Source organism: Apteryx mantelli, chromosome 3 (assembly GCF_036417845.1).
Source record: "Apteryx mantelli isolate bAptMan1 chromosome 3, bAptMan1.hap1, whole genome shotgun sequence".
Classification (NCBI taxonomy): Eukaryota; Metazoa; Chordata; class Aves; order Apterygiformes; family Apterygidae; genus Apteryx; species Apteryx mantelli.
This window is the reverse complement of record NC_089980.1, coordinates 133,469,130-133,482,950: the sequence shown is the minus strand read 5'-3', so window position 1 is coordinate 133,482,950 and position 13,821 is coordinate 133,469,130. Positions and strand designations below refer to the sequence as shown.

Sequence of the window (13,821 nt, the reverse complement as noted above, 5' to 3'; positions counted from 1 at the left end):
TCCATGTGCTTTTTTTTCTTTCTGGTGGCGTGGAAGAAAGGCTCTTTTCTTTAAAGCAGCACGCTTTCGCAATTCTGCGGCCACGGCGCAGGGCGGAGGAGCTGGGCTTCGCTGGTTTAACATAAGCTATCACGAGAGTGGGAAGTCACAGATGCAAACTGTGTTCTTGCTCTGACGGCGGAAAAATTAGCATAAATCTTTAATCCTGCTGGGGAGAGGTATAAATAAATTATTTACTTGCACTTGCATGTTACTGTGTTGCCCATCGACACTGCCAATTGTGTGCAAGTACATATACAAAGATGGGCTGCGTACCCAGAAGAGCTGCTTATGCTCCCAATCCAGCAAAGAGCTATACATATAGAAATGAATATGCATCTGGGGTTTGCAGGTTAGAACCTAAGTCAACCTTAACACAAGAGGAGGAGGTAGCATAGAAAGAGAGAGAAGGAGGAGGAAATAGCATCGGTGAGATTACATGGTAATGAGGAAGGCAAGAATCTGAGTTTTTGAGGTTTTAAAAGTTTCTAGACTCGTTCGGGAAAGTGTTCTTAGAATAGAAATGAGGGGTGATAGAGAACCTGCTCTGATCAGTCTCCAAAAAAATACATTTACACAGTGGAGATGCAGAAGGCTGAGGAAGGAACAAATTGCAACCTAAAGCAGAAAAATTATGAAGATAGCAATATGGGCATATGGCGAAGCAAGCGTGCAGGAGTGGTGCAGACCCAGCCATGAGTGAGATAAGAAAGGGTTATTTGGCCTTTGGGCAAATAGGACTGTACTTTACAAGCAACCGTAAAAACAAACAAGTGTGGATTTACTAGGCTGTGTAAGGAGGTCTGTAGCCCCGCATGAGAAATGCCTAGTGAGGTGTGCACATGCCAGGTCCTGCAACACAGGCATGATCTCTTGGCAACGCTCATCCGGATAATATTTGGATCGAGCCCTGAAAAAAGGATTGCCTTACACAAGTAAAACTATGTTGATAGTGTTGGTTTAAAAAAAAAAAAAGTATCGGTTGCAAAGAAGCAAGTACTACCAATGTGCTACACCCTTACACTCATCCTAATTCTGCCTTTGATTATAAAAGTCTTGTTTAGCTTCTATCAGGGTAAACTAAGAGCAACTCTGTTCATGTTGGGAGAGTTGCAATAACAATTAAAAAAAAAATGAGCATAAGCAGTAGCAGATTGAAACTCAGCCTTTTGAACAGCTGGGGAAATTATGCTATAACCTTATATTTCCAGATACGTATCAGACCTGTTCACAATATAAAGGATAGCGTTCCAAAATTACAGCTTTGAATCTGGGTGGTATGGCCTCCGGCTATTGTTTGCAGTTGGGAACGAAAGAAGTTGCATCAAGTAGTAGAGTGTTTGCTATAAAGGTACAAGTTATATTACATTCCTGAGCGCTGTGGTTTGAGGGGTTGATAATGGAGACAGACCCATTCACCCGTAGGTCACTGATTCACTTCCAGATAAAGGTAATAGTAATCACATTGTCATCGTCGGCAGAAACGGGCTTTTGCTGCGAGTTTAAACTCGGTCCTCGTAATGCTTCGTGCGAAGCTGGGTTATTATGCCCGGATCTCCAGCTGTACCAGTTTGACTCTTGGCTGGATGTGACTCAGATTCTCCAGCCTAAAGCCGAGACGCATCTGGGCTCTGCCCCTCCGTCACTTTTAGATACTGTCTGACGTTATATTGCTGGCATATGTTAAATCCACTGTTAATCAGTGCAGAATAGTGGTCTCAATCACAAAATGTGTCATGGTAGGGGACCAAGGACAAAGTAGCTGGAGAGCCCTTCCTTCCACGCGGCAGTGTCCGCAGGGCAGAGCTGGTGTATCTCCAAGGACAAAGCGTTGCTGCGTCTTGTATTGCTGAGACACTGGCTGTTGCACTGTTTAGTGTCAGCAGTTTGGCATCTGGAAGACACCATATTTTCCTTTTAAGTGAATCAGATTTGGTATTACTTGGCAAATTGATGGGTGAAGCCCTGGATCTACAGGATTGGAAAGCTATGGGAATGTCACCTGGTAAGCACAGGGAAAGCCATTTGGTTTCATGATTTTTTTTTCTCTTTATTTATTCCCCTGCTTTCTCTAGCTCTATGTAGATGTGTATCTCCTGCATGCTGGCTGCAGTACGCCTCCATTCTGCGCTGTACTTTTTCGTTAGACTTTTTCTCCCTACCTCCTCCTGCCCCTTTTCCCACACCCTGCTTTCCCCTTTCCTGCCGCTCAGCACAAGATTTCACCATAGTTTTTTTTCTGTACTTCTGTCCATGCCGCAGTCTCCTAAGCAGATCACCAAGCTACTACCATTCTCTTTGCAGTCCTGCTCCTAAACTTAGCATGTTTGATGTGGGATTAGAAATTAGGCGAGCTGCATTTACCCGTCCCTGTTTTGCGTTAGAATCAAATTCGCAGTGTTACCATCCAGACGCTTACAGTAGCCATAAAGTGTGTGGTCTTTCTTTCAACCAGACTGAACAGGCTGTATAGGAAAACAACTTCTTGCAACAACGCAACAAGTGTTGGGCTTGTAATTTTCCGCATGCTGCACTGAAAGTTAAAATTTGCATCTTTCTTATCAGCTCGGTGGCTTGTCCCAGTTTGAACCTCTTCAGATGCAACAAATAATCTTTTTTGCAGATAGGAAAGTAGCTGAGCGGATCCTCACCTGAATGAGTTGAGTTAGCACAGGAAGCAGGGCTTAGTCACCCTTGGTGTAACTCCACTGATGTCAGTGGTCCAGCTGCCTCGGTGTTGCCAACTCTTGGGCTTTTGTTGCTAGTTGCACGGTAATTTCTGTTTTTTCTTGAAACCCCGGCTCCTGAAGGCATGCACTTAGGTGAGAACCTCAACTTTCGCACAAAACCAAACCTAAGTTTCTGGAGAGGCTCTAGCAAAAAGCCTGCAACGCGTTGACGTGAGCACACCCTCCAAGCTCGGAGACCAGAAGGCAAAGCGAATAGAAATCGACGTTTGTATTTGTGGCTTTTTCTCAATCTCTTGATTTTTGAGATAATCCCGTGGTTTTTTTGCGGGTCTGACTTGTGGCTTTTGAACGCTTCGGGTTGGCAATGCTGCTCCCTCCGTGGGCATCAGTGCAGTTAGACCAGGGACGCATTCGGCCCGGCGCTGGTAGAAGCCAGGTATATGACTCTGTTCCTTGCAATGTATTATTTGCTATGATCTGCTGTTCTTTTGGGGGCCGAAAGAAGTGGGTTTTCTTAAAAAAAAGAAAGAAAGAAAGAAAAAAAAAGAAACTATCGGCGCTTGCTAAAAAAAAAACACGGTATTTACAGAATTGTTTTCCCCCGTCTTTTGTTATAATTTTTTAGGTGCTTCAGAGCTGGGCCCATTTTCAGATCCCAGGCAGTTCACAAGCATTTCATCCCTCACTGAGAGCCGCTTCTCCAACCCACGAATGCACTATCCAGCTACCTTTACCTATACACCGCCAGTCACCTCAGGCATGTCACTGGGTATGTCCGCAACCACTCACTACCACACCTACCTGCCACCGCCCTACCCCGGCTCTTCCCAAAACCAAAGTGGACCTTTCCAGACCAGCAGCACTCCATATCTCTACTATGGCACTTCGTCGGGATCATACCAGTTCCCCATGGTGCCGGGAGGGGACCGCTCCCCTTCCAGGATGCTTCCTCCGTGCACCACGGCGGCCAACGGCAGCACGCTCTTAAACCCTAACTTGCCCAACCAGAGTGACGGGGTGGAGGCGGATGGCAGCCACAGCAGCTCCCCAACCGTCTTGAATTCTAGTGGCAGGATGGATGAGTCCGTTTGGAGGCCGTACTGAGATTGCTTCTGCCCGGCCCGACCTCCGCGAGCCAAAAACAAACGGTCGACTAACTACAAAGTGCCTGGTTATTTGGGGGTTTTCTTTTTGTTTTTTTTTTTTGTTTGTTTTTCGTTGGGTTTTTTTGTTTTTTTAATAGATTTTACCGATATGTGCAACTGTGTAGATGGGATGATAATGGCCATAAATAACACGAGAGTAACCAACACACCACCACAACCCATGTTTCAGATTATGTGGATCAAAGCACATATATATATATATATATTTTTTTTCTTGGAACCATTTTACCTTGTTTTATATTTAAAAAGTACTTTTTACACACAAAAAAATACCCCCCCTCCTTTTTTTTTTTTTTTTTTTTGTCTAGAGTGTTGTGATAAGTAGTGAGTTCTTTTGCCAAGGAGGAGAGAACGGACTCCCCAGCTTTGAGGAGAGACATGGTGATGCAAGGCAAAGGCTGCGTTCCATTTTATTTTTCCAAAAAAAAAACCAACAAAAAGAACCATGAACTCCAGATACAGTTGCAATCATACAACGTATGGGACCCTGTTCACCCGCGTAGTGCAATTCAACTGGCTTGTATTGGTGCACATAAAAAGGCAAGCAAAGATCGAGTTGCTTCCACTTTGCCGTGATACGTTCAGATGAAAATAGCTCTCCCCAAATTCTGCCCCGAGCCTTGCTGCAGATGAAAATGAAAGTTGGAACTTCTCTGTGTTCATTGCTTTTCTTTTCTTTTTTTTTTCCTTTTTTTTTTCCTTTTGTTTTGGGGTACTTAAAGAGAACAAGTCTTCAAGTTAGGATAGATGACCCCAGAGCTTCCTTTTTGCTTTTGCATCCATTGATTTTGCCTTCGTCCAGTTAACCAAAAAACAAAAATAAAAGCCAAATCCTTTTAAAATAAAAGCAAAACGTTATTACTTATGCAAAATATGAAAATGGCAATATATATTACTAGAGCCAAAATGGTATACATAGTATTTGTGTTCGGCTATGTTCTTTTTTATTTTTTTTTAAATTATAAATGTGTAAAATTTGAGGTTGTTTGCTAACATGAATCATCATATAACTTTAAAAGAATATTTATAATTATTTAATGACATTTGGACCCTTTAAACGTTTCTTAATGTAATGATATATTGACTTCGGTCTCTAAAAGTATTTTTTTTTTAATTATTACATTTCTGCAATGGTGTAAACCTCAAACCTTTACCCAACTCTGAAAAGCAGTTCCAGTGTGAAGCAGTTTACAATGATGTGATTTAAAAACAAAGGAACCAACCCAACTGCATCCCCATGAAATGATTTTGGATGTAGCACCCTTTTGTATAACTTATGAAGGAAATATTGTGTTAAAAATATTTTATTAGCTGTCTGGTTGCCTTCAACACAGTCTTGCCTTTTAATCAGTAGTTGTGGAGACACTGGAAAAAATGGTAGGAAGGATGAAATGGTTTCCACCCTTCACCTGCTTTCTTCCTCTCCCAGGATTTTTCTCAGAACTTGGAAATCTGAAAGTACGTTTAAAACGTTCTGTTTTGGCAACATGTTTTGAATGTTGACAGTTTTTTTTTAAAAAAAGAAAGAAATCAAAGGCGTTTCCAGCCCGTGGGGCTGCGTCGCCAGGCGGCTCGGAGGCAGGAGGAAGGTAGAGCAGGCGAGAGCCCGGCCCCCGTTCTGCCCCCGTCGACGTCGCGGCCCCCTCGCGAGACGAAAGCGCTTCCCGCGGCGCCGCTCGCCCGCCCGTCACGAGCTCGCCAGTCCTCAGCATTAAATGCTAGAGCCGGCAACGGGTTCGTGTTTCCTTGCAAGCAGCCACGGCCGGGGCCCCGCGGCGGCCGGCGGCCGCCTTCTCCCCCTTAGCTAGCAGCTCCGCTGTCAAGCGCCGCCGCGGTGACGTTTGGCATGGTACAGTCCTCCGATTAATTTGTGCGATTCCTTAAAAAAAGAGAAAAGAAAGAAAAAAGAAAAAAAAAGTCTTTGCCTTCTAAAGGTTGTATACCAAGTATGCTTAAAGTATAAGTAAGACACTTTTTCTAATACTTAGTTTTCCTTCAAAGATGGAAGCTGTAATTGATTCTATTTATTGTTGGTTTGTGGTGGCTTGAAGCGTACCACTGTCCATTTATTTGTAACTGTAAAATACGTTTGTTAGTCTCAGCAGCACTTAAAAAGCCAGTGTCTGGTTACACATTTCAGTTGTTTTTTTTGTTTTTTTTTTTTTGTTTAGTAAGCAAGAGAAAAAGATGTACTGCCAGTGCAAGCTGTTTCCTATTTAATAAAAGGTACTATATTTGTACATTATTTGTTATTGCTGAGAAGGGCTTTTTAAGGTTTACTGTATGCATATTAAGTAATTTTTAGGGTGCTTTTGTGTCGAAATGTCGTTAGAGTGGCTGCAGGCAGCAACCCAGATTTCTCTTCTTTTTTTTTTTCTTCCTTCTTTTTTTTTTTAAGACTTTGTTGTAAAATTCAAGCACTTGGTTTTTGCTTCTGGATAAATCCAGCGTAGACCAGATCTGTGTTTTGCTCAGCACCGGCAGAATTCGGTTCGTGTCCCCCCGCGTTTTTCGACCTGGCCCCTTAGGGACAGACGTTCACACACAGTTTTATCCGCCCGGTCGGGGACCGCGGGCCCAATCCGCGCACCCGGCGGCCACGTCTGATGCCAAGGACGGGATTTTCCAAGTGCCTGCGGATGGAGGAGCGCCTGCCCGTCGGCTTTGGGTGGGCCCCGTGCTCCTAGAGCCTCTCGGTGCCTTTGGAAAACCTCTCCCTGTCCGTCGGACGGGGAACGGGGGCAGCTGCACGGGCGGGCGCAGACGTGCGCGTCCGAGCTTTTTGCAGACGCTTCCAAGTTCGCTTGGAAACGCTCTCGATTCAGGATTTCAGGAGAAGAAAAAAAAAAAAACAACAAAAAAAGAAACACGTTACGTAGTTAATCGTAGGAGGCCGTCTGCCGTTTTGCGAGGTGCTTAGCACCGCCGGCCAGGCGCCTTCTCCACGGTGCGCCAGCCCTTCCCTTCGGCGAGCGGCGGCGGCATCCTGGGCGCCGCTCGGAGATCGAAAGATTTAAAAAAATTGCCTTTGTTTTACCTTCCAGCTCTCTTTTACCCTACCAAAGATTTACTTCCAGCGGAGCGGGCGCGCTGCCCCGGCGAGGTTCCCCGGTCCGGGCGGGCGCCGCCCTGAGCGGGCAAAAATTTGCACTTTCGCGCGTAGCGCGGCGAAGCTGCCGCCCACGGCGAGCCGGCGACGCAAGCAATAATTCCGCCCTGTACCTGCCATGCGTACAAGAGCAAAGCAGCCCGGTTCTCTGAACCTCCCCCCCGCCCCCCCGACTTTCGTATTGTTTTTAAATATAATGCATTTCATTTTAACATTTTTCTGAGAACTTTTTAGATGTTTGTTTACTTCCATGTTTACAGATAACTCTTTGCTTTTTTTTTTTTTTTTAATGCAGTACTTTTAAGTATATCAGCCAAAACCATACTTTTACAGTAACTTTTGTTTTAGGTAATATGAGTGACATTCCATTTTTTTTCTTTTGTTGTTAAATATGCTTTACCAGTCTTGAATTTCTGCTGGAACAAAATATTTGTAGCATTTTGTGTAAATACAAGCTTTAATTTTTTTTATTTTTTCAAATGCTGTCACCCGAGATTTGCTTTTCATGCACATATTGTACAAACACATTCTGCTTTGTGCCACAGACGAAGATTGTGGATCAGTTTACTTCAACTTCAAAGGGACTATTTGTATTGTATGTTGCAACTGTAAATTGAATTGTTTGGCATTTTCTCATGATTGTAATATTAATTTGAAGTTTGAATTTCATTTTCAATAAAATGGCTTTTTTTGTTAATGTTCTTCTATGCTTCTTTTTCTTCCGCTGTCTCCCCGTAGCCATGCACCTCATGTTCATGAGCAGTCAGGGGCTTGGTAAAGTTAATATGCACTGGAACATGGTACCAGCCCTTCAGCGGTGGCCCCATCAATTTGTGCAGTGCTTAAGTTTTCAACTAAATATAAAAAGCAAGTTTCCAGGCCTCCTGAGGGTAAAGGAAACCTTCTAAATCTGATATTAAATGTTGCTTCTTTTCCCAAGTCTGCAAACTATTGAAAATATTTCTTCAAGTGTGAACTGCTGCATTCATCTTGATCTGTTGTTAACTCTGAAACCTAACAACTGCTATTAACAGAAACATTCTGTCAGGAAGGCACCGTGAGCAGAGCTGGAGGTGCAGGAAAAGCTGGAAGGGCTTTCCAAAGCAGCAGGGAGGGATTTTGATTTCTGGCGCTGTTGCAGGATCGGGGTTGCGCTATCCCCACTTCTGCCTGGTTGGACCTGAGGAATGCGGTTACAGATAATCTCATGATTTGCATGGCCTGAAGCAAAACCAGTTGCCAAGTAGAGAAAGCTATATGGAGAGGGAGGAGACTGGGGAGGAGGCAATTTTTCCTCCAGCCTAGTGTCAGGGGTGGAAGGAGGTGGAGCTACTGATGGTGACGTTAAGTTCACCCAGGACTGTCTTCAGGAGGAGAGGAGAGGACAAGAGTTGTTTGCAAGCTTGTGCCTGGTTTCATAGTAAGTTCTTATCCCTTTTAGATATTTCTTGAGTCCGCAAAGGAGACGAGGTAGCTCAGAGAGAAATGAGGTTCTGTTGGTTTCAAGAAACCTTTAGCTCTGAAGTTTAATGAGGAAACCTGAAATGGCAGTAATTGCGTAAGCTCTGCTCCTTTTAACGTGGACCTACACACTTGGTGCGTGGCGGTTGAAGACTGAGATAATGTTTTGGGGTTTTTGAGGGTACTTTCATTCCAGCCTGTAATCGGGGGCCTGACTTCAGGGAAGTTTTATCCAAGGGCGAAGAGCCAAGCAAGACGATCAATGCTCCGGGGTGTGTTGCTATATTAACAGCTTTAGGGGATCTTATGTGATAAACCTGAGTGCTAAGACTTTCCGCTGCCCTCTGGTACACAGGTTAACCCATCTCAGCTAGTCAGGGCATAGAGGGCGGTTCCTTATATTCATGCTCGTTTAATCCAGAGCTCGTTAAGGGAAACTAACGATTTTTCACAATTTGGATGGTCTAGCAGTAAAACGGCCCGGAGAGCTTGCGCAACCTCCATCCTTGGAGGTTTACAAGAGCCGGCCAGATAAAGCTCTGAGCAACCTGCTCTGCCCTCATAGCTGAGCCTGCTTTGAGCAGGAGGTTGGGCTGGAGACCTCCCGAGGTCCCTTCCCACCTGGATTATCATGTGATTTCAGCTGTGGAGCTCCCTGCCGCAGGTTGTCCAAGCTAAAACCTGCTCGGATGACTGTAGGGGTAACACAGTAAATCAGGCCACAGGAAGAGCTTTGACAGGGTGAAACGTGAACATGGGCAGGTTATTGAGGAGCCGTGGTGATCCTTCTATCTTCTGGTGGTTCCTGGCACCTTTCCCTGAGCAGGTCTCGACAGCGGACTGTGGGCAGCACACAGGGCTAGGAGAAGGCAACCCCAGCTGTGATCCCATGGCAGTTCCCATGTGTTTCCCTCTCATGCATCGTGTTCGGGCTCTGGCTGTCGCTTCGCTTCCCCCTTTCTGCTTCAGGCCACTCTCGCTCTTACAGCTTAGCCAGAAAGGCACCACTTCAGCAGCAAAAGGAGCCGCTTGGATCAGCTCGGAGGACTGCCCGATGACGGGGCAGATGGATGTGTGGGTGTGGATGCGGGCGTGCACCCCCATGCACACCTGCTTGCATGTGTATTTGCTCTTCTTCTAGCATCCCTTCTCGTGCGGGGTCTAACCTCTCAGCCCTGGTGTCACTTAGGGACAAGTCACGCTGCAGGCAGCATCGTGGGGGCATGAGATCAGGATCAAAGTGCAGTTAGGAGATAAGGTCTAAAACGTCTCCTACAAGAGGCCGCAACCACTGGCTTTCCCACCAGTCGGTGTCACCGAAAAGTCTCTTACTTTTGCATCGCAAGGGGGTCGAGCAGCAACTCTTGATCGCTGGTGTCAGACCTCGGCTGGTCCCCACGCAGCTAACATAAAACGGGCAACATCTCGCTCGGCTTCTCCCTGTTGGCCTTGGCTTTGACTTTTTAATTTCCTGTGGCTGCGAGCAACACTGGAGGGTCTCAAAGAAACCACATGTTGGCAGCCACTGGTCTAAATCAGCCTTCTCTGTGCCTAAAACAAACTCTTGGGGAGAGGGGGGAGACTGATGGAGCTGGAGCTGACTTCACTGTTCAGCACCAAGCCCTCTGTTGGCACCAAATAAAAAAATTCATCAAGCTGTTTACTGGTGGAAAGAAGGAAATAACCTCAGTCGTATACTCAAACAATTGACACGTACCATCTAGTCACCTTCTGCATGGTCATGCACTTTAGAGCCTGTCGCTTACTGAGGACGTTAATCAGTATTTTGGGGTGAAATCCATCCCTGGGGAGCAGATGGCCAATGCGCTGCTTAAGACTGCTGCAGAGGCCCTGGGGGAGTTCACACTAGATCGTATAATGGGGTAAGAAAGGGTTTGGGGCAACGCAGGCGCCCAGCTCTGCGGCTCACACAGCCGAGACTCAACCCAGTGCTTGCAGAGAAGTGGGAGAGCAATCCAGCGGCCAAGGTCTATCGGCCAGAAGCTTCTGTTGGGCAGGTTAAAGTAATGAGGAGATCCACCAGAAACTTCTGGTCTGTGGATAGGTGATGGAGACTGATCGTGGCAGATAACATCCTGGGAACAGGTTGACCATTTTTATGCAGCACCTTGCAGGAAAGCCTTAGCCTGAGCTTAAAGCAAAAAACTGAATATGTAGCCTCAAAAAGGGCTCTCTTTGGCCTGCTGTTGCTGTATTTTTTTCTCTGTAGATCTACCAGTGTAATAGCTGTCTGGACTGCATAGGGCTGTTCCCACAACGTCTCCTTGTGATACTTATATAGCCTGGGAGAAGGGTATCTGGGCGTCTCACAATCTCTTAGCTCCTTGGTGAATAGGAAGCTGTTAGCCCCCTTAAAAGACCAGGATATGAAATGCAAAGAGAACAAGACCTAAATTTCCAAACATGTCTAGCAGGGAAAACACAGTAACTTGGGTCCTACAGCATCACTGAATGTTGAAGTTACCAGCTCCGCCCTGCTACTTTCATGAAGATAAGCAACATTTTGTAGGGTGGATGTAATCTGTGTTTCTAACGGTCCACTTTGTAACCTAAGCAACTTAACAAGGGGACTTGAATTTCCTTCCTAATTCTCATATTTTGCCCAGCCGGAGCCGCTTGTCTCGACTGTCTGCAGTACTTGCCCTTGTTTTCCACACAGTCCCAATGCTATTGCAGTTCAGGTGATAAATAAAATAAAATCCCTATAATTATGTTGGTAATAACTTGTAAAGATGAGACAAATTAGCTTTGGTTCTGTAGCTGGGAAATTGTTGTCTGTGATTCTTCAGGCAGCTTTGGACTCTTCTCTTTATGCCTCGGTTTCCCTAAATATAAAGCAGGGAAGTTACTATTTTCATAGTTTGTCAGTGTGTCCCAAGGACTCAGTGTTTACAGAGCGCTTTGAACTTTTTTTTGGTCTTTTTTTTTTTTTTTTTTTTTACTACAAATCTAATTTTGGTGTCACGCCATTGGACAGTGTCCCTTTAAACAGCACATTTCTAAACCACATGTTTAGAAAAATTGACCCAGTTTCCAGACTGCTGATCTGGTGAAAAAACAATGCAGACTTAAGGCCAAGTTGTGCTGTCTCAACAGATTTGCTCTGGATTTGCGGTGGGCAGGAAAAAAAAGCAGATATCACTTGGTCTGCGAGCGGGGAACACACCACTTGGCCGCTCCCTCTCGCCAGAATCATCACGACGAGCAGTTGGAGCTCGTGGGATGTCCCACCACTTAGAGAAAAGCAAACAACCCCTGTTCAAGCCGATACGCTGCGGTAACTTGCCAGTGATTAATGTTCATCGCTAAGCCAAATTCAGCTGGTGATTACACCAGTGGAGATCAGCTGAAGTCCCGCTATTAATAGCCCAGTGGTTTTTGATGCCAACATTTCTCGGCTCCCAAATGTCGATGTTATCAGTGAAGAATCACAGAGACGGTGGTTAGAAGCCGCCTCTGTAGGTCATCTGGGTCAACCACCTATTTGGAGCAGGACCACCGCCACCACCGGATCCGGTCGGCCGTGGCGTTGTCTAGCCAAGTCTTGAAGTCTCCCAAGCTTGGCAGTTCAGCAGGGCTTCTGGGCACCCTGTCCCAGAGTTGTCCTCTGAGGGAAGAGCTTCTCCCCCTGGCCACCCTGAACCCCCCAGGTGCAATATGTTCCCTTCCCTGGATCTTGGGTTGGGAAAGCAACGTGGCGTCAGGCTTTAAAACCTTGCTGCAAGTCAATGGGAGTCCAGTGCTTAGCAGCTTCTCATCTCCACCCCTTCGGTTGTATTCCTACGGGCTCTAACTTTAGAGCGCTTTTAAAAATAAAGTTGGAGCCTAAACACCAAGGCAGTCCCTCCCGTTCCCCTCCACACACACACAACTTTGTTTACTTTTTCATTTCCTCCCTTGAAAAAAGAAGTCCTAAGTAGCTTAAAACAACCCTGTTGTGTCCAGCTACTGCAAGAGAGTATCTCCCAAGAAAGCATGGTTCTTATCCCAGCTCCGGGGCTGTGCAAGGCGGGTTAGGAAACATCAGGAAACAGGAAAGCAAGGCCATGGCTCTGTCCGCAGAGGGAGGGGAGAAAGAGAGAGGAAAAATAGAGTGAATAATCCAGGCAGATCTCTGGAATTGTGAATGCAAATGATCTTTGTCCTTTTGTTGCCAGTAGTGGTGTTCTCCTAACGGAGCAGGATGTTCTCCTTTTTATTTAATAATAGCTGGGCCAGATGCTAAACTCTATTCTGCAAATACTGTACAAGTGAGAAGGAGAACAGCTGATTTCTGTTAAGATGAACACCAGGAAAATAAGCCAAAAAGTATGAGAAATCTCCAGAGGTCTTTCTTTGTAAACCCCTGTTTGGCAGCAAGATCTTAAAATGAGGACAGAAAATCCAGTTTATACTTCTGTCCCTTTTCAGATCAGTTGTGGCGTGTCTTACAGCACTTTCTGCACCTTTCTGGATTTTTGAGTAACATATGGCATCACTGGCTGGAATTTCCCCCCGTACTTTAAAGATCTGCAAAATCCACAGCGCTTGGCTTTCATGAGCTGTAGAAAGTACCAGTCAACAAGGAATTTACTTGACTTGTTCTTTGCCATAGAAAATGGTAAAATGCTGAACTGAGGCTAGAGATTTAAAACGGCATCATTGCTCCATCTTTTCTACTTTCTCCTTCACCCTGTTTCATTTCCTTAGTTATTTTATTTGTCTATTTATAATACTGGAAAAGAGTAATTCTACCTACTAGATAGAGACTGGATAATCTCTTTATAAGGCACTGTATTGAGCCCTAAGAAAGATGCACTCAGTTTGGCCATTTACTCTCTGTAGGACTTCATACTACTCCTTAAATCGTATTTTCCTTACGTTATAGCACTGATAGCACAATACCCCCCAGGCAGGGATCTTTGAAATACCAGTAAAATCTCTCATGTTTGTAATATGCTCATAGATATTGGATGGAAGGTGTTAGAGAAGAGTAGGGTATGTGGTTACGTGATATCTTGTTTTTCTATAATCGGACAATGGCCAAAAGAAAAAAAGAACTGACTGTGCATCACGTTCACGCATTTTTCTCATATGCTGAATAACAGTCCTAGAAAACACTTCCTAGAAACCCAAGGAAACCCATTGTGAAATGATGGGGAGAACTCATCCAGTATTTAGGATTGACGGTGAATGACTGCAGATAAAGATGTTTACAGAGAGCTTGTGCAACGCTTTTCCCTGCCAACAAGCGGAGGTTTTGTACGTGCCATTCCAGACCTCCCCATCACTGCCTTGCAGAGAAGATCCCCAAAACTGCTATTTGCATACGTTTCCAATTAGGAACTCATTTCAG

General features: G+C 45.2%; 1 protein-coding gene across 6 annotated transcripts in view; it reads left to right on the top strand.

Moving 5' to 3' along the window:
* Positions 1-13,821, top strand: part of RUNX2 (RUNX family transcription factor 2) — a 154,081-nt gene that overhangs the window by 79,619 nt on the left and 60,641 nt on the right. For 2 of the 6 annotated variants that reach the window (XM_067294401.1, XM_067294399.1), the window contains one exon: positions 3,355-3,903. The exons of 2 other annotated variants lie outside the window; for them this stretch is intronic. In XM_067294401.1, coding sequence (XP_067150502.1) covers positions 3,355-3,833 — 479 coding nt within the window. In that variant the 3' untranslated portion in view covers positions 3,834-3,903. Of the gene's footprint in view, positions 1-3,354; positions 3,904-6,066; positions 6,122-6,939; positions 7,702-13,821 lie in introns of those variants that run through there. 2 more of the 6 variants (XM_067294400.1, XM_067294402.1) reach the window with 2 other exon arrangements.